We start from the raw sequence: 23027 nt of genomic DNA, 5'->3' as shown, positions 1-23027 counted from the left end.
ATAGAAATCACTAGTGACTTGTTGCATAACTTTTCAATATTTTTGGCAATAATTGCACAAGACTCAGAGAATATGTAATAGAATAAAAATATACATGTTTCGATATATTATGAGTAGTATTACACATTTCAACTTTTTTTTGTATTAAAAAGCTATCACAGTTGATGTGTTATTCATCAATTAGTTGATGAGATAATATCATTAATTCAAAGCCAATGGAATGAGTAAACTGAAATGTCTAGTCAAAGCTCAGGTAATTAAGAAAAAGGAAAGCTGATTGAATAGTAAGACATGGGCCTTTATCCATTGAAGTGTAAATAGGTAGCATCGCTCACAATTGTTTATAAAAAATTTTGGGATGTCTATCATTATTCGTATTGACCACTACAAAATATATTACATTCAATTTTGTATTTTTTTATCACTAAACTTAGAATAATGTGTTTAGTACCCCTCATTGTGTGGTATTAAGAATCCTCACAATATTAGGGTATTATTATACAATGTTTGGTAAATACACTACATAAGATTGTAATGTGGTTACAGTAAAATGCTAATACAGTCAAACCCGCACAAAACAAACCCATGGGGGGGGGGGGGTTGGGTTTATACGGGTTTGAAGCTATTTAAAAAAAAAAAATTGTTCTGTTCTCATCATTGTCATTCTCAAATCACTCTCTGTGTCGTTCCCCTTGTGCTCAGTAGAAGCCAACTTCACGACGCTCCACCACGACACTATCTCCCTTCGCAGTCACCTCCCCGTACGACACCCACACTCCGTGCGACCCCAACTCCACTGCTACCCTTTGCGCGACACCATCATTGTGCCGACCCTTCACCGTCTAAGGTTTGATTTTGAATTTGGCTTTAAGTTTTTAATTATGTTTGATTTTTAAATTAGTGTTTGATTTTATTTGTCTTGTCTATTTCTTCCATCCACAAATATCCATATTAAGATAAATAGAGAGAGCGAGAGCGAGAGAGAGAGAGAGAGAGAGAAGGGAAGAGAAGAATTATGCAGAAGTCAGTTAGCAGATTCGATATTATTCATGAAATTGATTTGTTGAAGGGTAACGTGCTGAAGGTTCCTTGTCAATAAGGCATATGAAGATTGATCAATTATTTTTAAATGGTGATTAATTTATGATATGGATGCCTAATTAGATTTTATACCAGTTTGATGATTTAGTGTTGGAGTTTATGTCTTTGGCTAATAGGTAAGGATGAGTTAGGTTATCTGCAGTTTCTATTTACAATTTTTTTTTCATAGTAGTTTTCAGTGAATTGTAGCTAGTAATTGATATTTTTTTTGAGAATTTTTATTGTCCTTTCTCCAGTATGTAATTTGATAATTACGACAGTGGATATTAAAAATATCTAAGCCTGGGCAATTGATTGTCTTGGGTATTTAATGATCATGTTCTATAAAGATTATTGTGGCCAACTTGCATTGCTTTGGCACCTATACATCTATTTCCTGCGAAACAATGCTTCTTTTTCTAATCTTGGTTTCATCACTGCATTCTTTTATTTTGTGCCTAGAAAATGCTTTTTTTTATATATTATATTATGTATGTTACAATTTCAATGGACATGTATAAAGATGGAAGAAAATGGGGATATTTTTTTTTTTCTACATGATTTGTTTAAGTCATTAATTAGGACTAGGGTCCATGGAAATAGAATATACATACATATATATATATATATATATATATATATATATATATATATATATATATACACATACATAAACACAAACATATACACATATACGATGGGATTTTTTTTTCCACATGATTTGTTCAAGTCATTAATTAGGCCTAGGGTCCATAGACTCTCTGTGTGTGTAATGATAATAATAGTAATAATAACCTCTCTCTCTCTCTCTTTCTCTCTCTCTATATATATATATATATATATATGCATGCTTCTATTTTCTTCTTTGTGAAAATGACAAAAAGAATGTGCTATCATTTAACTTTATGGACATTTATCAATGCCCAGCTAGCTTATTTGTTTTTTTTTTGGTTCATTTTTACTTGTTGTTTTAGATATGGACATGAGAGGACAAATTTTTTTCGACATGTGGCAAATGAAATTGAGGTTCATGTTCATTGTGACATTTTTTGTGTGTTAATGATATTGATCTGAAGGCATAATCAAAGAAAATTAATTCGTAATCGTACATTCCAAAACCATGCCACTCGATTACAATACTTAGATAGCATTATAGGCGATAATGACATACAATTTTAACCTTACGTAAAGAATTGTAGTTTTTAATTACAAATTGAAAAAAATATATATTTGTAAAATTAACTATTTATTTTAGTTATATAAATTAATAATTATTATTAACATTCTTAATTTATAGATCACAATTTTCTATTATTCTTAACTGTAATTATGTAAATTAAAAATTATTGATAAGAGCAACATAAATAAAACATTATTATTAATAATATAGTATAAAATTAATATTTTCTTATAATAAACTATTTATTATTATTAATTATTAATCAAGTCACGTACTTTAAATGGTATCAGAGCCATACCCATCCTTGAAACTTTCATGTTTTCTAAATCAACGTTTTCCTGACCAAAATGATATAATTTTAGGCTTTTTCTATTTTGCTCTCTAGAACTTCAGGCGCAGAGAGAACTTATCCTTCATGGCTTCCACTTCCTCTTCACCTCCTGTTACTCTTTCTTCTACTCTTTCTTTGCCCAGATCTTGCACTTCTCATACCACCAATAAGATTGAAAACCTTGTAGAATATTCCTATATCCCTGAATCAGCCCAAATCAGTGAGTCCTCCTACCCTCTTATTAGCCCTTATCAGTTGTACAAACGAATTAGCTCCTTTACCCGCAGTATCCGCACCCTCATCTCTACCAGACGCCCTCACCCTAAAGAATATATCCAGTCTTCCCGCCTGGATCAGTGTGCTCTTCAAGCCACCTCTGCTGAGCAATATGTCACTCTGGAGATTCCCTCCAAGTTGCTCTCCAACTGGAAACGAGAAGGTTATACTCATCTTCATCTTGGAGGCATCAGATTAATCCTTACTCTTCATGGAAGAAAAGGATTACCGGTTATAGCTCGCCTTGCTATGCTTGATACCCGGTTTAAACAGTACCAAGATGCTGTTATCGGCACTGTTCTCACCACCTTCCATGCAGGCAGTGTTTTACTCACCTTTTATCCAAACTTTAACCTTTCTCTTCAAGACCCCAATTTGCCCACAACCTTGAAAGTCCAAGTTCAGATCCAAGGTGCTGAACAAATTTCTTCTGCCAAAATTGCCACCTTACATCACCAATTGGTCTATAGGCTTCAAAATCATGCCTTAGATCTACCCACTCCTGAACATCATTTTGATACCCTCATGATCTTAGCTGAATCTGACCAGATCCCAACCATAATTTGCCCACAACCTTGAAAGTCCAAGTTCAGATCCAAGGTGCTAAACAAATTTCTTCTGCCAAAATTGCCACCTTACATCACCAATTGGTCTATAGGCTTCAAAATCATGCCTTAGATCTACCCACTCCTGAACATCATTTTGATACCCTCATGATCTTAGCTGAATCTGACCAGATCCCAACCATAATCCAAATCCCAAGACAAATTCCCCGTCATAAGCTCATCAAGCTTATGCTTCTTGAATGGATCTTTAACTATGAACAGTTCATAACAATATAGCTCCAATTCAGGCATCTGAAAATATGTTTGAAAGACGCCCTGATGGAACAGTCCGAATGACTTTTAAACCACCTCCAAGTACTCTACAAGAGCCTCCTCGGCTCTCCTTTACCTATTCTTCAATGATTACAGCTGTTCAGACAGCCCAAGAAAATCTGCCCATTTCAGGGTTCAATTCTGAAGGCTATCCTGTTTATCCAGCCAAGCAACATGGCCATTTCCTATACGATGCCCCTGGCTCAGGCATGTGTGACCCAAATTGTCCCTGCTGGGATGATTGGGACGAAGACGATGATTATGCCACCACCAGGAAAAAGAAACCCAAAAAGAAAAAACCTCCAGTTTCCTACCACTACTATGATCCTAAACCGCTACAAGATCCTCTACCTCCACCAGCTCCGTTACCCTTTTACCAAAAAGAACTCAAATGGATTGCCAAGCATTGCAAATTTGAGACTCCAATCCCACTTCCAAAACCCCCACTGGCTTGTATGATGTTTTCATCCACTTCTTCAGACTATTCTTCCTCTTTTCCTCCTTTAGACACTCACACAGATTCCCAACGAAATATCATGTCCAAACCCTTTCTCCCTTCACCAATTACCTCATCTGGCCACCTAGAACCTCCAAAACCTTTTGAATCAGTCCTCAACTGGCAAACCCAGAATGCCAGAGCACAGAATGATACTTTGTTGAATATCAACTCCAAAGTTGAGAACATTAGCTTACGAACTGAACAACTTGAGACAAAAGCTGACCCCATCTCTGCACAAATGCAGCAGATCCACCAAAATCTCCAGTCCAGAATTACTCAACTCGATTCTGAGCTACGAGCTATGCTTGCCCAAACCCTATTATGGCTCAGAATTTGACCAAAAGGAAAGGGAAATCAGACGCTTAAAAGCTGAACTTGCTCAGATTGAATCTGAAAAACAAAGACCTACCCTTTTTACCACGTCACCTCTTATCCCTTCCATAGGTCCAACTTATCATCCCTTTGCCTCTATGCTTTTACCCATCAGACAGTATGATCCTTCCAAGTTATTTTGCATGACCCATACTCTTTTCAGAGACAATCCCTTACCATCACTACCTAAACCTAAACCAAAGCCTAAACAACAACCACGACCCGTTACATTTCATCAGTTATCTATTACTATCCCTGGCCAACACTCTCCTGGTCATGCTCCGGCATCGCCACCAGTACCTCCTCCACCAACTGAATCCCAACCACCTTCTCAATCTAAAGATAAACAACCAATGCACCAGTTCAGTGCCTACACAGTCGATTACTCTTCTACTACAGATGACCAAACTTCTTATTCAAATCTAGCTGTTTCTGATAGCCACACTGAGACTGACACAGAATCTTCAGTATCCACTAGTGATTCTGAAAAGTCTTATGCTGATATCACCAGAATCTTGATGGCCCAACCTGATCAACCTCCTCAAGGCCAAACTTCCCATACAGAACCATATGTTGATATTCCCTCAGAAGTTGAAGAAGAAATGCCTGAATCCTCTGCCACAAACCAACCCCCTCTAGCTCAAGCCCATACCAGTTCACCCAGTCAAAAATCTTCAAATGGCCCATGGTTCACATTTGATGATCTTCCATCTCATAAATGGCGTGATCGCCTTAATGAAATGTCTGCCTGGATTGACCTTCAAATGCTACGTTCAGGAGCCACAACTCAATCAGTCCTTAGAGAGTTTGCTACTCGTTTTACGGGTGCTCTAAGAGATTGGTTGATTCTTTAGGCAACTACGGACAATTGCAGTTTGTTCAATTACCAAAAGTCTCAAGTGCCCTTGCAGTTATCCATGATCAATTCCTTGGAGACCCCTCTGCAGTCTTTGAAGCTGCACGACGAGACTATCTTAACATGAGATGCTGTTCCCTTAATGCTAAGGATCTTGACTTCCATTATAAGCGAATGTCTTTGCTATTTTATAAGCTTAATGGATTCAATGAACCGACATTAAAGCATGTCTTTCTAGCCTCTCTTCCAGATGAACTCCAACCTGACATCCAGCGACAACTCACAGCATCCAATCTTTCCCTTGACAACATCTCTCTTGGTAAAATTTTCCAGCTTGCCAAAACTTGTCTCGATAAACTTTGCGAACAGAAGCAGTTTTTCAAAGAACTGTTGAAAGACAAGGAGCCATTTCGGAGTGCTTGCAAAAAGCCTTATTTGTAGATCAAATGCAAAAAGAAAAAGGATTGTGATTGCAGTCCTAAAAAGAAAAGGCATTTTAAGAAATTCAGAAATCCAGAATTTTCATCCAGACCTCGCCGATCCAGAAAGCCTTACAGATTCTTCCGAAAGAAGTCATTTTTTTCCAGAAATTTTAAACGGAGAAAATCAAGCAGATGTTTCATCTGCAAGAAGAAAGGCCATTATGCCAAAGACTGTCCCAACAAGCGAGAAAAATCTATTCGGTTAGTTGAGTATCTCTAAGCCACTACAGATTACTCTCCAGAAAAGGATGAACTGGAATTCTATTTCTCTGAACAAGATGAACCCAATGATGAAACAGTGTTCGCACTGCAGAACTCCTCTGATGATTCAGACAGTGATCAGTCCCAAATCATTTTCCACCAACTGTTACTGTCCCTTGACACTACTATTCCTATACCATCCATCAAACTCCAAATCTTGCCCTCGAAGTTCCAAAGGCCCATTCCAGCAATTGGTCTCATCGACACTAGTGCCCAACGCAGCATGTTAAACCCATATCTTCTTCCACCAGAATACTGGATAGACTATGAAGAACATTTCAAAGCTGTCAATGGCAAACTCTTCACCACCTCTTTAATTACCAAAAAATCCATTGGTATCCAAATCTTCTCAAATTGTGTCATTTGGACCAAAGTTATCGGTTCAACCCTTCCTAATAAGGATCTCTTGTTATGTTCTGACATCCTTCACCGGATCAAACACCTCCAAATCCTTCCCAATGGAATTCGAGTCAAGTCCATGTTCAAACCTTTCACAGACATTCTAAAACTCTACAATCTGTCTGAAACCCCTAAACCATACCAGGATATTTCAAACAAGCTTTTGAGTTTCTGTCCAGAGTCCCATTCTGATATCACCCATCCAAACCCATTGTGGAAAAATAAGTCTTTCTTCATTAGGTTACCTTTCAAACTCAATGAAGACATTAACCCAACCAAAGCTACTCACCCAGGAATGAGTCCTTCTGATTTACTCCTAACCCAACAAGAATGTTCCCAACTGTTAGCCCAAGGTCTTATTGAGCTCACAAATTCTCAATGGGCTTGCCAAGCCTTTTATGTTGAAAAGTATTCTGAAATTGTCAGAGGCAAGAAACGCCTAGTTATTGACTACCAGCCATTAAACATGGTTTTACAAGATGACAAGTTTCCCTTGCCCCGTCGACAAAGCATGTTTACTTTTCTAAAAAATGCCCAGATCTTTTCAAAATTCGATTTAAAATCAGGTTTTTGGCAATTAGGCATTGAACCCTCTGAGCGTTACAAAACTGCTTTTTGTATTCCAAATGCCCATTTCCAATGGACTGTCCTACCCTTTGGCCTCAAAACTGCCCCATCCATTTTCTAAAAATCCATGGTCAACATCTTTCAGCCTATTCTGCATCATGCATTAATTTACATTGATGACATTTTGTTTTTTTCAGAATCACATGATGAACATCGTCAACTGTTAACTCAATTCTATGATATTGTCCAAAGTCATGGAATTATGTTATCGGCCAAGAAAAGCATCATTGCTACCGAAAATATTGAATTCCTTGGTATAATCATAAAAGATGGCCATTATCAGCCAGGAAAACACATTGCCCAAGAATTGCTTCACTTTCCAGATCAGCAACTTTCCAAAAAGCAAGTTCAACAGTTTCTCGACATCATCAATTACATCAGAGACTTCATCCCACATGTGGATCGCTACACTCATCACCTTTCAGCTTTATTGAAAAAGAAGCCCCCAGAATGGAATGCTGACCACACAAATGCTGTTACTACTCTCAAGCAGATTGCGCAAAATCCGCCTCCTTAAAAGTTGATTACTAATGGAAAGCGCATATTGCAGACAAACGCAAGTGATGACTCATGCGGTGCCATCCTCCTTGAAGAAATCAATGGAAAAGAACACTTTATCGCTTACGCTAGTGGACAATTTTCTGACACACAGAAGCATTACCATAGCGTGTTCAAAGAAATCTTAGCGGTAAAGAATGGCATAAAAAACTTTGAGTATCATCTGATTGGACACCATTTTCTCATCCGTATGGACAGTTCAGCCTTCCCCAATATTCTCAATTTCAAAGGTAAAACTGTTCCCGAAAAAATGTTACTCAGATTAAAAGATTGGTTTTCCAAATATGACTTTTTGATCAAGCATATAAAGGGATCCCAGAACCTCATCCCTGATATGCTATCCAGACTCTCAAAACCAGAAAAACCTCTCACCCTGTTTTCCACTACATACCACTTTCCGATCATCTCCATGGCTACATCACTACCCCCAGAAGCTCTCACCAAGAAAATTTTTCCCTTTAATAAAACATTTTCTTCTGTCTTTGCCATCCAAGAGTTTGCAAGAAAAGCTCTCTTTCGCTTCTTCATGAAAGCCTACCTTGTAGCAGAACCCTTTCCATTTTCCTCCTTCCACCCAGAAAATATGTTCCTTACAGGTTTAACCCTTGATCCATCCAGAGAAACCACTGAAGATGTGTTATGGTACATCTAGTGCCTAACAGTCCTTTATGCCACTAAGTTAGTCCTACCAATTACTCTCACTTTGGAACATCTCCTTGACCCAGACAAAACCACCTCTCTTACCTGGACATTACTTGAATGGTTCTCCCCCATACCATGGTGGAGAAAGAAGCTCCAACAACTGTCAGAAATTTACAACCTGGAACATATGCCTGCCTCGGAAGCACAAATGTTTACCTCAGTCTTTATCATTCACAGGCCATACTTCCAACATCCAGACACAAAACTCTTTTGGACTCAAGACCAGGTATATGCATGGTTCACTGCATTACATCTAGCTGTCATTGAAAATAAAATCCAAGATGTCCTTCACAACTACCTTTGCCAATTAAACCATCAACCTCCACCACTTAAAGACATATTCCACACCTCCTTAGGCCCACAACATGACCTCCTCATGATCCCCACTCCATCCGCCATATCCAAACCGAAATCCACGGGAATCATTATCAAAGAAGAAAGGCCAGACTACACTGACTTTCTTTTCCAAGACTCCCAAGACCCCTGGGAAGATTTCTTTCCCCTCAGCCAACATCTCCAACAGTTTCCACAACCATCCATGAATGAACCAGGATCCTCATCCCAACCTTCCAATGCTGACATGGCCACTAAACCCTCCAAAATTGACAAAGCCACTCAAACATCACCAAGGCCAGGATACCGACGAGATTGTCCTTATCCCCCTTGTCGTGGTCCCCACTGTAAGCATCCAAAGCTCTCCAAAACCTTTTTCCCAAAATCCAACTGTGACAATCCCTATGAAACTGAAAGCTCATCCGAAGACGAGTACATGAATCTCCGCTCTCCATAAAGTTGTTTGTCTTGTTGCTTTCAATAAAGTAATTTGTCTTGTTGTAATAATTATGTTTTACTTTATGGTTTTGTCTTGGCTTGCCTTACGCTTTAGCTTTTGCCAGTTGTAAAAGTCTTTGTAAGCATGCTTTATCTTTTGTCCATTTGTCTAAAGTCTTGATCAGTGGGCTTGGCTTTCTAAAAAAGTGTGCTACAGGTCATGATCACTTGAGAAGTCATGATCTCTCTATATTGTCGTATCCTTTACTTTTGAAAAAAGATAGGGGTTCTGTCCTATCTTCTCTGAGAATTCTCCTATATAAAGGATTCTCCTTTTGCTTGTAAGATATAAAAGTTTGAAGTAATAAACTCTTGTGTGTTTTATCACTATGAATCTTTAAACCTCTCTCCTCTCTCTGCAAATGAAGCTCTTTAGAGAAAGAAAAAGAATAAAGAATTAAATTTGTTCATTTTGAATCCTAAGGAAGTATGCTCTGCACTTGCCTTCTAGTAAGGATCCTGTGCATCAGAAAACTTTTGGAACAAATTCTTATCTGGTTTGGTATCCTGTTTTAGACTAAAGGAAAGTCTATTTTGGGTTAAATAACCCGAGAAAAAAGGTGTTTTAACAAAAGTTTTGATTCCCCATTTGAGTATATCGACGGAAAACCGACAACGTAAATTCCAGAGGTGATCCTGAATAAGCACTAGTCTGGTCTGCACTGTCGGATAACAAGTCACGTACTTTCAATGGTATCAGAGCTTAATGTCTTTATTGAGTTTGAAAGCTAACCTAATGAAGAAAGACTTATTTTTCCACAATGGGTTTGGATGGGTGAACTCAGAATGAGACTCTGGACAGAAACTCAAAAGCTTGTTTGAAATATCCTGGTAGGGTTGAGGGGTTTCAGACAGATTGTAGAGTTTTAGGATGTCTGTAAAAGGTTTGAACATGGACTTGACTCGAATTCCATTGGGAATGATTTGGAGGTGTTTGATCTGGTGAAAGATGTCAAAACCTAACAAGAGATCCTTATTAGGAAGGGTTGAACCGATAACTTTGGTCCAAATGACACAATTTGGGAAGATTTGGATACCAATGGGTTTTTTGGTAATCAAAGAGGTGGTGAAGAGTTTGCCATTGACAGCTTTAAAATGTTCTTCATAGTCTGTCCAGTATTCTGGTGGAAGAAGATGTGGGTTTAACATGTTGCGTTGGGCACCAGTGTCGATGAGACCAATTGCTGGAATGAGCCTTTGGAACTTCGAGGGCAAGATTTGGAGTTTGATGGATGGTATAGGAATAGTAGTGTCAAGGGACAGTAACTGTTGGTGGAAAATGATTTGGGACTGATCACTGTCTGAATCATCAGAGGAGTTCTGTAGTGCGAACACTGTTTTATCATTGGGTTCATCTTGTTCAGATAAATAGAATTCCAGTTCATCCTTTTCTAGAGAGTAATCTGTAGTGGTTTGGAGATGCTCAACTAACCGAATATATTTTTCTCGCTTGTTGGGACAGTCTTTGGCATAATGGCCTTTCTTCTTACAAATGAAACATCTGCTTGATTTTCTCCGTTTAAAATCTCTGGAAGCAGATGACTTCTTTCGGAAGAATCTGTAAGGCTTTCTGGATCGGCGAGGTCTGGATGAAAATTCTGGATTTCTGAATTTCTTAAAATGTCTTTTCTTTTTAGGACTACAATCACAATCCTTTTTCTTTTTGCATTTGATCTGCAAATAAGGCTTTTTACAAGCACTCCGAAATGGCTCATTGTCTTTCAACAGTTCTTTGAAAAATTGCTTCTGTTCGCAAAGTTTATCGAGACAAGTTTTGGCAAGCTGGAAAATTTTGCCAAGAAAGATGTTGTCAAGGGAAAGATTGGATACTGTGAGTTGTCGCTGGATGTCAGGTTGGAGTTCATCTGGAAGAGAGGCTAGAAAGACATGCTTTAATGTCGGTTCATTGAATCCATTAAGCTTATAAAATAGCAAAGACATCCGCTTCTAATGGTATCAGAGCCATATCCATCCTTAAAACTTTCATGTTTTCTAAATCAACATTTTCCTGACCAAAATGGTATAATTTAAGGCTTTTTCTATTTTGCTCTCTAGAACTTCAGGCACAGAGAGAACTTCTCCTTAATGGCTTTCACTTCCTCTTCACCTTCTGTTACTCTTTCTTCTACTCTTTCTTTGCCCAAATCTTGCACTTCTCATACCACCAATAAGATTGAAAACCTTGTAGAATATTCCTATATCCTTGAATCAGCCCAAATCAGTGAGTCCTCCTACCCTCTTATTAACCCTTATCAGTTGTACAAATGACCTAGCTCCTTTACCCGCAGTATCCACATCCTCATCTGTACCAGACGCCCTCACCCTAAAGAATATATCCAGTCTTCCCGCTTGGATCAGTGTGCTCTTCAAGCCACCTCTGTTGAGCAATATGTCACTCTGGAGATTCCCTCCTTGTTGCTCTCCAACTGGAATCGAGAAGGTTATACTCATCTTCATCTTAGAGGCATCAGATTAATCCTTACTCTTCATGGAAGAAAATGATTACCGGTTACAGCTCGCCTTGCTATGCTTGATACCCGGTGAGAACAGTGCAGACCAGACTAGTGCCTATTCAGGATCACCTCTGAAATTTACGTCGTCGGTTTTCCCTCGATATACTCAAATGGGGAATCAAAACTTTTGTTAAAACACCTTCTTTCTCGGGTTATTTAACCCAAAACAGACTTTCCTTTAGTCTAAAACAGGGTACCAAACCAGATAAGAATTTGTTCCAAAAGTTTTCTGATGCACATGATCCTTACTAGAAGGCAAGTGCAGAGCATACTTCCTTAGGATTCAAAATGAACAAATTTAATTCTTTATTCTTTTTCTTTCTCTAGAGAGCTTCATTTGCAGAGAGATGAGAGATGTTTAGAGATTCATAGTGATAAAACACACGAGAGAGTTTATTGCTTCAAACTTCTATATCTTACAAGCAAAGGGAGAATCCTTTATATAGGAGAATTCTTAGAGAAGATAGGACATGACCCCTATCTTTTTTCAAAAGCAAAAGATACGACAATATAGAGAGATCATGACTTCTCAAGTGATCATGACCTGTAGCACACCTTTTTAGAAAGTCAAGCCCATCGATCAAGACTTTAGACAAATGGACAAAAGATAAAGCATGCTTACAAAGACTTTTACAACTGGCAAAAGCTAAAGCGTAAGGCAAGCCAAGACAAAACCATAAAGTAAAACATAATTATTACAACAAGACAAGCTACTTTATTGAAAGCAACAAGACAAACAACTTTATGGAGAGCGGAGATTCATGTACTCGTCTTCGGATGAGCTTTCAGTTTCATAGGGATTGTCACAGTTGGATTTTGGGAAAAAGGTTTTGGAGAGCTTTGGATGCTTACCGTGGGGACCACGGCAAGGGGGATAAGGACAATCTCGTCGGTATCCTGGCCTTGGTGATGTTTGAGTGGCTTTGTCAATTTTGGAGGGTTTAGTGGCCGTGTCAGCATTGGGAGGTTGGGATGAGGATCCTGGTTCATTCATGGATGGTTGTGGAAAATGTTGGAGATGTTGGCTGAGGGGAAAGAAATCTTCCCAGGGGTCTTGGGAGTCTTGGAAAAGAAAGTCAGTGTAGTTTGGCTTTTCTTCTTTGATAATGATTCCCGTGGATTTCGGTTTGGATATGGCGGATGGAGTGGGGATCATGAGGAGGTCATGTTGTGGACCTAAGGAGGTGTGGAAAATGTCTTTAAGTGGTAGAGGTTGATGGTTTAATTGGCAAAGGTAGTTGTGAAGGACATCTTGGATTTCATTTTCAATGACAGCTAGATGTGGTGCAGTGAACCATGCATATACCTGGTCTTGAGTCCAAAAGAGTTTTGTGTCTGGATGTTGGAAGTATGGCCTGTGAATGATAAAGACTGAGGTAAACATTTGTGCTTCCGATGCAGACATACGTTCAAGGTTGTAAATTTCTGACAGTTGTTGGAGCTTCTTTCTCCACCATGGTATGAGGGAGAACCATTCAAGTAATGTCCAGGTAAGAGAGGTGGTTTTGTCTGGGTCAAGGAGATGTTCCAAAGTGGGAGTAATTGGTAGGACTAACTTAGTGACATAAAGGATTATTAGGCACCAGATGTACTATAACACATCTTCAGTGGTTTCTTTGGATGGATCAAGGGTTAAACCTGTAAGGAACATATTTTCTGGGTGGAAGGAGGAAAATGGAAAGGGTTCTGCTACAAAGTAGGCTTTCATGAAGAAGCGAAAGAGAGCTTTTCTTGCAAACTCTTGGATGGCAAAGACAGAAGAAAATGTTTTATTAAAGGGAAAAGTTTTCTTGGTGAGAGCTTCTGGGGGTAGTGATGTAGCCATGGAGATGATCGGAAAGTGGTATGTAGTGGAAAACAGGGTGAGAGGTTTTTCTGGTTTTGAGAGTCTGGATAGCATATCAGGGATGAGGTTCTGGGATCCCTTTATATGCTTGATCAAAAAGTCATATTTGGAAAACCAATCTTTTAATCTGAGTAACATTTTTTCGGGAACAGTTTTACCTTTGAAATTGAGAATATTGGGGAAGGCTGAACTGTCCATACGGATGAGAAAATGGTGTCCAATCAGATGATACTCAAAGTTTTTGATGCCATTCTTTACCGCTAAGATTTCTTTGATCACGCTATGGTAATGCTTCTGTGTGTCAGAAAATTGTCCACTAGTGTAAGCGATAAAGTGTTCCTTTTCATTGATTTCTTCAAGGAGGATGGCACCCCATGAGTCATTACTTGCGTTTGTCTGCAATATGCACTTTCCATCAGTAATCAACTTTAAAGGAGGCGGATTTTACGCAATCTGCTTGAGAGTAGTGACAGCATTTGTGTGGTCAGCATTCCATTCTGGGGGCTTCTTTTTCAATAAAGCCGAAAGGTGATGAATGTAGCGATCCACATGTGTGATGAAGTCTCTGATGTAATTGATGATGCCGAGAAACTGTTAAACTTACTTTTTGGAAAGTTGCTGATCTGGAAAGTGAAGCAATTCTTGGGCAATGTGTTTTCCTGGCTGATAATGGCCATCTTTTATGATCATACCAAGGAATTCAATATTGTCAATAGCAATAGTGCTTTTCTTGGCCGATAACATAATTCCATAACTTTGGACAATATCATAGAATTGAGTTAACAGCTGACAATGTTCATCATGTGATTCTGAAAAAAATAAAATGTCATCAATGTAAATTAATGCATGATGCAGAATAGGCTGAAAGATGTTGACCATGGATTTTTAGAAAATGGATGGGGCAGTTTTGAGGCCAAAGGGTAGGACGGTCCATTGGAAATGGGCATTTGGAATACAAAAAGTAGTTTTGTAACGCTCAGAGGGTTCAATGCCTAATTGCCAGAAACTTGATTTTAAATCGAATTTTTAAAAGATCTGGGCATTTTTGAGAAAAGTAAACATGATTTGTCGACGGGGCAAGGGAAACTTGTCATCTTGTAAAAACATGTTTAATGGCTGGTAGTCAATAACTAGGCGTTTCTTGCCTCTGATAATTTCAGAATATTTTTCAACATAAAAGGCTTGGCAAGCCCATTGAGAATTTGTGGGCTCAATAAGACCTTGGGCTAACAGTTGGGAACATTCTTGTTGGGTTAGGAGTAAATCAGAAGGACTCATTCCTAGGTGAGTAGCTTTGGTTGGGTTAATATCTTCATTGAGTTTGAAAGGTAACCTAATGAAGAAAGACTTATTTTTCCACAATGGGTTTGGATGGGTGAACTCAGAATGGGACTCTGAACAGAAACTCAAAAGCTTGTTTGAAATATCCTGGTAGGGTTGAGGGATTTGAGACAGATTGTAGAGTTTTAGGATGTCTGTGAAAGGTTTGAACATGAACTTGACTCGAATTCCATTGGGAAGGATTTAGAGGTGTTTGATCTGGTGAAAGATGTCAAAACCTAACAAGAGATCCTTATTAGGAAGGGTTGAACCAATAACTTTGGTCCAAATTACACAATTTGGGAAGATTTGGATACCAATGGGTTTTTTGGTAATCAAAGAGGTGGTGAAGAGTTTGCCATTGACAGCTTTGAAATGTTCTTCATAGTCTGTCCAGTATTCTGGTGGAAGAAGATGTAGGTTTAACATGCTACGTTAGGCACCAGTGTCGATGAGACCAATTGCTGGAATAGGCCTTTGGAACTTCGAGGGCAAGATTTGGAGTTTGATGGATGGTATAGGAATAGTAATGTCAAGGGACAATAACTGTTGGTGGAAAATGATTTGGGACTGATCACTGTCTGAATCATCAGAGGAGTTCTGCAGTGCGAACACTGTTTCATCATTGGGTTCATCTTTTTCAAAGAAATAGAATTCCAGTTCATCTTTTTCTGGAGAATAATCTGTAGTGGCTTGGAGATGCTCAACTAACCGAATAGATTTTTCTCGCTTGTTGGGACAGTCTTTGGCATAATGGCCTTTCTTCTTGCAGATGAAACATCTGCTTGATTTTCTCCGTTTAAAATCTCTGGAAGAAGATGACTTCTTTTGGAAGAATCTGTAAGGCTTTCTGAATCGGCGAGGTCTGGATGAAAATTCTGAATTTCTGAATTTCTGAATTTCTTAAAATGCCTTTTCTTTTTAGGACTGCAATCACAATCCTTTTTCTTTTTGCATTTGATCTGCAAATAAAACTTTTTACAAGCACTCCGAAATGGCTCCTTGTCTTTCAACAGTTCTTTGAAAAACTGCTTCTGTTCGCAAAGTTTATTGAGACAAGTTTTGGCAAGTTGGAAAATTTTGCCAAGAGAGATGTTGTTAAGGGAAAGATTGGATGCTGTGAGTTGTCGCTGGATGTCGGGTTGGAGTTCATCTGGAAGAGAGGCTAGAAAGACATGCTTTAATGTCGGTTCATTGAATCCATTAAGCTTATAAAATAGCAAAGACATCCGCTTGTAATGAAAGTCAAGATCCTTAGCATTAAGGGAACAACATTTCATGTTGAGATAGTCTCGTCGTGCTGCTTCAAAGACTGCAGAGGGGTCTCCAAGGAAATGATCATGGATAACTGCAAGGGCACTTGAGACTTTTGGTAATTGAACAAACTGCAATTGTCTGTAGTTGCCTAAAGAATCAAACCAATCTCTTAGAGCACCCGTAAAACGAGTAGCAAACTCTCTAAGGACTGATTGAGTTGTGGCTCCTGGGAGTAGCATTTAAAGGTCAATCCAGGCAGATATTTCATTAAGGCGATCACGTCATTTATGAGATGGAAGATCATCAAATGTGAACCATGGGTCATTTGAAGATTTTTTACTGGGTGAACTGGTATGGGCTTGAGCTGGAGGGGGTTGGTTTGTGGCAGAGGATTCAGGCATTTCTTCTTCAACTTCTGAGGGAATATCAACATATGGTTATGTATGGGAAGTTTGGCCTTGAGGAGGTTGATCAAGTTGGGCCATCAAGATTCTGGTGATATCAGCATAGGACTTTTCAGAATCATTAGTGGATACTGAAGATTCTGTGTCAGTTTTAGTATGGCTATTAGAAACAGCTAGATTTGAATAAGAAGTTTGGTCATCTGTAGTAGAAGAGTGGTCGACTGTGTGGGCACTGAACTGGTGCATTGGTTGTTTATCTTTGGATTGAGAAGGTGGTTGGGATTCAGTTGGTGGAGGAGGTACTGGTGGCGTTGCCGGAGTATGACCAGGAGAGTGTTGGCCAGGGATAGTAATAGATAACTGATGAAATGTAACGGGTCGTGGTTGTTGTTTAGGCTTTGGTTTAGGTTTAGGTGGTGATGGTAAGGGATTGTCTCTGAAAAGAGTATGGGTCATGCAAAATAACTTGGAAGGATCATACTGTCTGATGGGTAAAAGCATAGAGGCAAAGGGATGATAAGTTGGACCTATGGAAGGGATAGGAGGTGACGTGGTAAAAAGGGTAGGTCTTTGTTTTTCAGATTCAATCTGAGCAAGTTCAGCTTTTAAGCGTCTGATTTCCCTTTCCTTTTGGTCAAATTCTGGGCCATAATAGCATTGGGCAAGCATAGCTCATAGCTCAGAATCGAGTTGAGTAATTCTGGACTGGAGATTTTGGTGGATCTGCTGCATCTATGCAGAGATGGAGTCAACTTTTGTCTCAAGTTGTTCAGTTCGTAAGCTGATGTTCTCAACTTTGGAGTTGATATTCAACAAAGTATCATTCTGTGCTCTGGCATTCTAGGTTTGCCAGTTGAGGACTGATTCAAAAGGTTTGGGAGGTTCTAGGTGGCCAGATGAGGTAATTGGTGAAGGGACAAAGGGTTTGGACACGACATTTCGTTGGGAATCTGTGTGAGTGTCTAAAGGAGGAAAAAAGGAAGAATAATCTGAAGAAGTGGATGAAAACATCATACAAGCCAGTGGGGGTTTTGGAAGTGGGATTGGAGTCTCAAATTTGCAATGCTTGGCAATCTATTTGAGTTCTTTTTGGTAAAAGGGTAATGGAGCTGGTGGAGGTGGAGGATCTTGTGGCGGTTTAGGATCATAGTGGTGGCAGGAAACTGGAGGTTTTTTCTTTTTGGGTTTCTTTTTCCTGGTGGTGGCATAATCATCGTCTTCGTCCCAATCATCCCAGCAGGGACAATTTGGGTCACACATGCCTGAGCCAGGGGCATCCCATAGGAAATGGCCATGTTGCTTGGCTGGATAAACAGGGTAGCCTTCAGAATTGAACCCTGAAATTGGCAGATCTTCTTGGGCTGTCTGAACAGCTGTAATCATTGAAGAATAGGTAAAGGAGAGCCGAGGAGGCTCTTGTGGAGCACTTGGAGGTGGTTTAAAAGTCATTCGGACTGTTCCATCAGGGCGTCTTTCAAACATGCTTTCATATGTCTGAATTGGAGCTGTATTGTTATGGAACTGTTCATAGTTGGAGATCCATTCAATAGGCATAAGTTTGATGAGCTCATGACAGGGAATTTATCTTGGGATTTGGATTATGGTTGGGATCTGGTCAGATTCGGCTAAGACCATGAGGGTATCAGAATGATGTTCAGGAGTGGGTAGATCTAAGGCATGATTTTGAAGCCTATAGACCAATTGGTGATGTAAGGTGGCAATTTTGGCAGAAGAAATTTGTTCAGCACCTTGGATCTGAACTTGGACTTTCAAGGTTGTGGGCAAATGGGGGTCTTGAAGAGAAAGGTTAAAGTTTGGATAAAAGGTGAGTAAAACACTGCCTGCATGGAGGGTGGTGAGAACAGTGCCGATAACAACATCTTGGTACTGTTTAAACCGGGTATCAAGCATAGCAAGGCGAGCTGTAACCGGTAATCATTTTCTTCCATGAAGAGTAAGGATTAATCTGATGCCTCCAAGATGAAGATGAGTATAACCTTCTCGTTTCCAGTTGGAGAGCAACTCGGAGGGAATCTCTAGAGTGACATATTGCTCAGCAGAGGTGCCTTGAAGAGCACACTGATCCAGGCGGGAAGACTGGATATATTCTTTAGGGTGAGGGCGTCTGGTAGAGATGAGGGTGCGGATACTGCGGGTAAAGGAGCTAGGTCGTTTGTACAACTGATAAGGGCTAATAAGAGGGTAGGGGGACTCACTGATTTAGGTTGATTCAGGGATATAGGAATATTCTACAAGGTTTTCAATCTTATTGGTGGTATGAGAAGTGCAAGATCTGGGCAAAGAAAGAGTAGAAGAAAGAATAACAGGAGGTGAAGAGGAAGTGGAAGCCATGAAGGATAAGTTTTCTCTGCGCCTGAAGTTCTAGAGAGCAAAATAGAAAAAACTTAAATTATACCATTTTGGTTAGGAAAACGTTGATTTAGAAAACATGAAAGTTTCAATGATGGGTATGGCTCTGATACCATTTAATAATACTATTAAAAATTCAACAAATATAATAATATTTTTATTTAAATAAGTTTATTATTATTATTTTTAATAAATGTGACCTTATTTTATTTTAATAATATAATTATATTATATTCAATAAAATAAGGATAAAAAAAAAATAGAGAGTAGATTTTCACTCCCACCTCCTCTCATAAGAGTGAAATCTCAATTCTCACTTCAAAATGAGTGAGACCTATAGAATAAGACTCCCTCTTCTTTTCTTAAATGTGTAAGTAAACACTGAATGGGTCGTCGCTCCAACTCTGTAAGTAAACGAACCATAATTTGCAAATACTACACTATAATTTACGGTCTACACCCTACTGGGACCTAATTGACGAAATTGAAAAGATACTGACCTAAGAGTAAAGTACATGTAAACATATAACTATATAGAAGGCCTTTTCCTCCCGCCTAATATCCTCCTAAAGTGGGAAATCTCTCTCCCCTGTGCTGATGTTGATGTCTCTTTCCCTCAGAATCAGCCCTCAAGCCTTGCACGGCCATCACTTGGTAAGTTTTCAAACCAAATCAAAATTCTTTTTTGGCTTTTTCTTTTAATTGCATCATTTAATTGATTCTTCATTCTTATAAATGCTTCATTTCATTTCAATTAAGGGTTTCAACGAGTATCCGACGATTGTCACAATTCCGAGGGTCTGCTTCCCGCTGCCCTTTTCCTCGCGGAATTTACATTATTGCCCTCTGAATCACAGCAATTTTCGATCACTTTGCTCGATTAACGCTGACAGCAATGTTAGTAAAGACAACTTTATCATCTCCATATTCAGTTTTTAGTTTAGTTTAGTCAGCAGCTATTTGTTTATTGAAAATGGAATTTTTTTTATTAAAATTGGATTATTTATGAATAGGCTGATGGTTTTTCTGATGCTGGTAACTACTCGGCTAATGATGAAGGTATGTCATGTCACGTACACTGGGAACATGATTTTCATCTATTGGGAAATTATCTACAAACCGCTTATTACCCATTTTCATATTTTCCTGTACTTTTTAAATTTCATTACCAAAAGTGATGGGAAAGTGTCTACTTGATTAAAAAAATGAAACAACGGGTGGTCTAGAGATAAATTCAGAGATCCTCAGTGGCTACTTGTACTTTCAACATCTAATAGGTGGTTTGTAGATAATAAAGTCAAGGAAAATGTTTGTTTTTACATTTTTGATGTTTAATAATTATAATGCTAAAAACTAGTGTTTCATTTATACGACTTTCAATTTCTCATGAATTTGCTTTATTGATGTGTTTTTGAAGGTTCAATGGAAAAGTCCAAAAGTAGTCAGAAAAAGTCTTTCTCGTCTAAAGAGTACTCACTCCTTGACTTGCAAATATTTTTGATCAATTGTAAAGGCTACTGAATTGTGATGATCATTTGATTATGATGATGCTAGTCTGTTACTTTCGTTCATTTTGTTTAGATTATCAATTTATGTGCAATTGTTATTGTGTTATTTACTTGCAATAACTTAGCTTGTATCTTGAAAGAGAATTATGCGTGAGAAAGTTTTCTCCTCTGAGCATGTCTCCTTTGACTTTATTTATTTATTTTTTTCTCTTCTAAAAGAAAATTTCTGGCTAAACAATGTTTGCATGAGTTGATTCTGTTCTTCTTCTTTTAATGTTTCTTGTTTGTTGTGCTACTGGAAATTCTAATAAGTAGAAACAACGTGAAGGCGGAATTGGAACTGTATGCTAGAAAGGGTTCTAATTCTATGGTTGTTTTAGGCATGTTTGCTTATAATAGCTGTCACCGGTGCAACTTGTCAGGGTGTTGAAGAAACTGAGGAGATATGGAATTTCTGGAATTTTGTCATATGGGCTACTGAACACAGCCTACTACCTCACAACCTTCCTCTTGGTATGGTGAGTAATATAATAAGGCCATTCACATCTACCTCTGACACTATGCCATGCATGGATCTGCTGTTTGTGCAACTTTGGCCTATTATAATTGTTGCCTGTAATGATGTTTTTTGTTGAGAACAACATTTTAATCAACTTTAGAGACACTTGGAAAGTCCTCCCTAGTGACACCTTTTTGTTAGAGATAGTAATAGGGGCCATTACCCCATATGTTGGGAACTGAGCTCAAATTCTGGAGATGAGAAAACTTTTTCTTTCTCGAATGACCTAGAGATCTTTCTATAAGCTTTATACTGAGTATTTAGAAATTTCATTTCTGCTCCTAGAAGAACAGTTTTTATCACTCTGAAATTGACGCTCTGAGTTAAAGGTTATTTAACCCAAGGCTAATGGCCATTCAAAATGCAGTCAATAAACATCTCGTATGTTAACTGTTGTAAGAGAACCTACAAAGTAAAACCCCTAAATTCCTTGATGTTTGTGTAAGAAAATTATTTTCTCATGATTGCATAGCATCGTGTACGTTCTACGAATACATTTATGTAGTCATGCAGTGTTTGACACAAGGCAGCTCTTCACCTGCTTTCTAGGTTTTATGTGGCTCCTGTTCCTGGACGGATGGGTTATGTCGCAGCTGTTGAGAGGTAGAATTTCTACTTCAGCTTCTGAGCCAATTTTTCATGTAATGATTTAAGTGCTTTGCAGATTTCTGAAAGTATTGGCCATGGTTTGGGCTGGCAGCCAGGTTACTAAGCTTGTAAGAGCTGCAGGGTAAGCTGCTATAACTTGGACTTGCCTTCCTTATTTTAGCAGTTCACTAATACCTTGATGTTATAGGTTGACTTGTCCAGTTAAGTGCTTTAATTTATAAGCGACAACTCACTGCAAATTTATTGCAAGAGCTCGAGGATGAGCTTATTTCAGAATTTGTTTCCTCGTTTTAAAATTTATTAATGTTGTGATGGTTCCTGTTTCTTCACAAAACTATGTATTTATTTTTTCTGTTCTTGATCTGTAATAAACTTTTCATGCATCATCCATCAAGATCCTCTTAATTCAAAAGAGGTGTTTTTTTATGCAGCGCCCTTGCTCTTGCACCTTTGGTAGATAGAGGATTGTCATGGTTCACTGTCAAATTTAAATTTCAAACTCAGGGAAAGGCAAGTGAGACAAAATTTCAAGCTTTTTTAATATTGTCCAGTTGAGTAATTCTCACTTATTTCTAGCTGTTTCCAGGCTTTCATGGCAATTGTCGGATTTTGCTTTGGACTGGCTGTTATACTATTTCTTGCTGTGACATTGCTTTGGGCATGAAAGCTACATCTATTTCTTCTCACTTGCCTGGATGGAGAGAGCCTTTCAGTTCATAATCATTTCATCCACTTAACTCTAGTCAATATGCAGTCATTGCCATCTTGTAATGTTCAAGCTGATCCCACAGCATATCGGGGAGTTGGTACTTGTAGACTACAATTATCTAAATAAACTAAATTTGTTTGTTTTATAACGTTGCAAGTGCAACTTGATCCTAAAATGAAATTCAATTCAATCATGTTGCTTATCCTCATGCAATTTTTATGGTGCGTTTACTTTATGGGAATGGAATTCAATTCAATCATGTTGCTTATTCTCGTGCAATTTTTATGGTGCGTTTACTTCATGGGAATGAGTTGGGATGAGAATGGGCTGGGAATGATAATGAGATTTTAATGTTTACTTGGCAAAAATAAATGAGAATGAGAATGTGCTGGAATGTCATTAATGTGTTTACTTGGCAAAATAAATAGGAATGAAGAATGAAAATGAAAATCAATTTATTAAAATACCCATAGTATTAATAATTAATAAAAATAATTAATTTATCATTATTAACAATATTATCATTATTGTTTTTGTTGTTGTTAATATTATTTTTATTAATATTATCATTATTAACATTTATTATTATTATTATTAAAT

The 23027-nt window shown here is 38.3% G+C and overlaps 1 protein-coding gene across 3 annotated transcripts; it reads left to right on the top strand.

The window, feature by feature from the left end:
* Nucleotides 1-680: 680 nt before the first annotated feature.
* LOC102618398 (uncharacterized) lies at nt 681-22629 on the top strand. Of its 3 annotated transcripts, XM_006471194.4 has the most exons (11): nt 683-847; nt 2055-2106; nt 19663-19696; nt 19802-19939; nt 20056-20101; nt 20460-20511; nt 20973-21068; nt 21659-21712; nt 21774-21839; nt 22150-22228; nt 22305-22629. In XM_006471194.4, the coding sequence occupies exons 2-11, from the start codon at nt 2057-2059 to the stop codon at nt 22380-22382; spliced, it is 693 nt and encodes a 230-aa protein (XP_006471257.2). In that variant the 5' UTR covers nt 683-847; nt 2055-2056; the 3' UTR covers nt 22383-22629. The 3 variants fall into 3 exon arrangements, with proteins under 3 accessions (XP_024951619.2, XP_024951620.2, XP_006471257.2); XM_025095851.2 differs by lacking the exon at nt 21774-21839 and having other exon boundaries at nt 681-847; XM_025095852.2 differs by lacking the exons at nt 22150-22228; nt 22305-22629 and adding an exon at nt 21906-22104 and having other exon boundaries at nt 681-847.
* The last annotated feature ends 398 nt before the right edge of the window (nt 22630-23027 follow it).

The sequence above is a fragment of the Citrus sinensis genome, chromosome 5 (genome assembly GCF_022201045.2).
Source record: "Citrus sinensis cultivar Valencia sweet orange chromosome 5, DVS_A1.0, whole genome shotgun sequence".
NCBI lineage: Eukaryota > Viridiplantae > Streptophyta > Magnoliopsida > Sapindales > Rutaceae > Citrus > Citrus sinensis.
Note: the sequence above shows the minus strand (reverse complement) of the source record. Positions and strands in the feature narration are given on the sequence as shown.

Coding starts and splice junctions, on each gene's coding strand:
- LOC102618398 (XM_006471194.4), top strand. CDS start 2,057: ATGGACATGAGAGGACAAATTTTTTTCGACATGTGGCAAATGAAATTG. Junction 2,107..19,662: donor ATGTGGCAAATGAAATTGAG/GTTCATGTTCAT, acceptor TCTTTCCCTCAG/AATCAGCCCTCAAGCCTTGC. Junction 21,069..21,658: donor ACAACCTTCCTCTTGGTATG/GTGAGTAATATA, acceptor CCTGCTTTCTAG/GTTTTATGTGGCTCCTGTTC.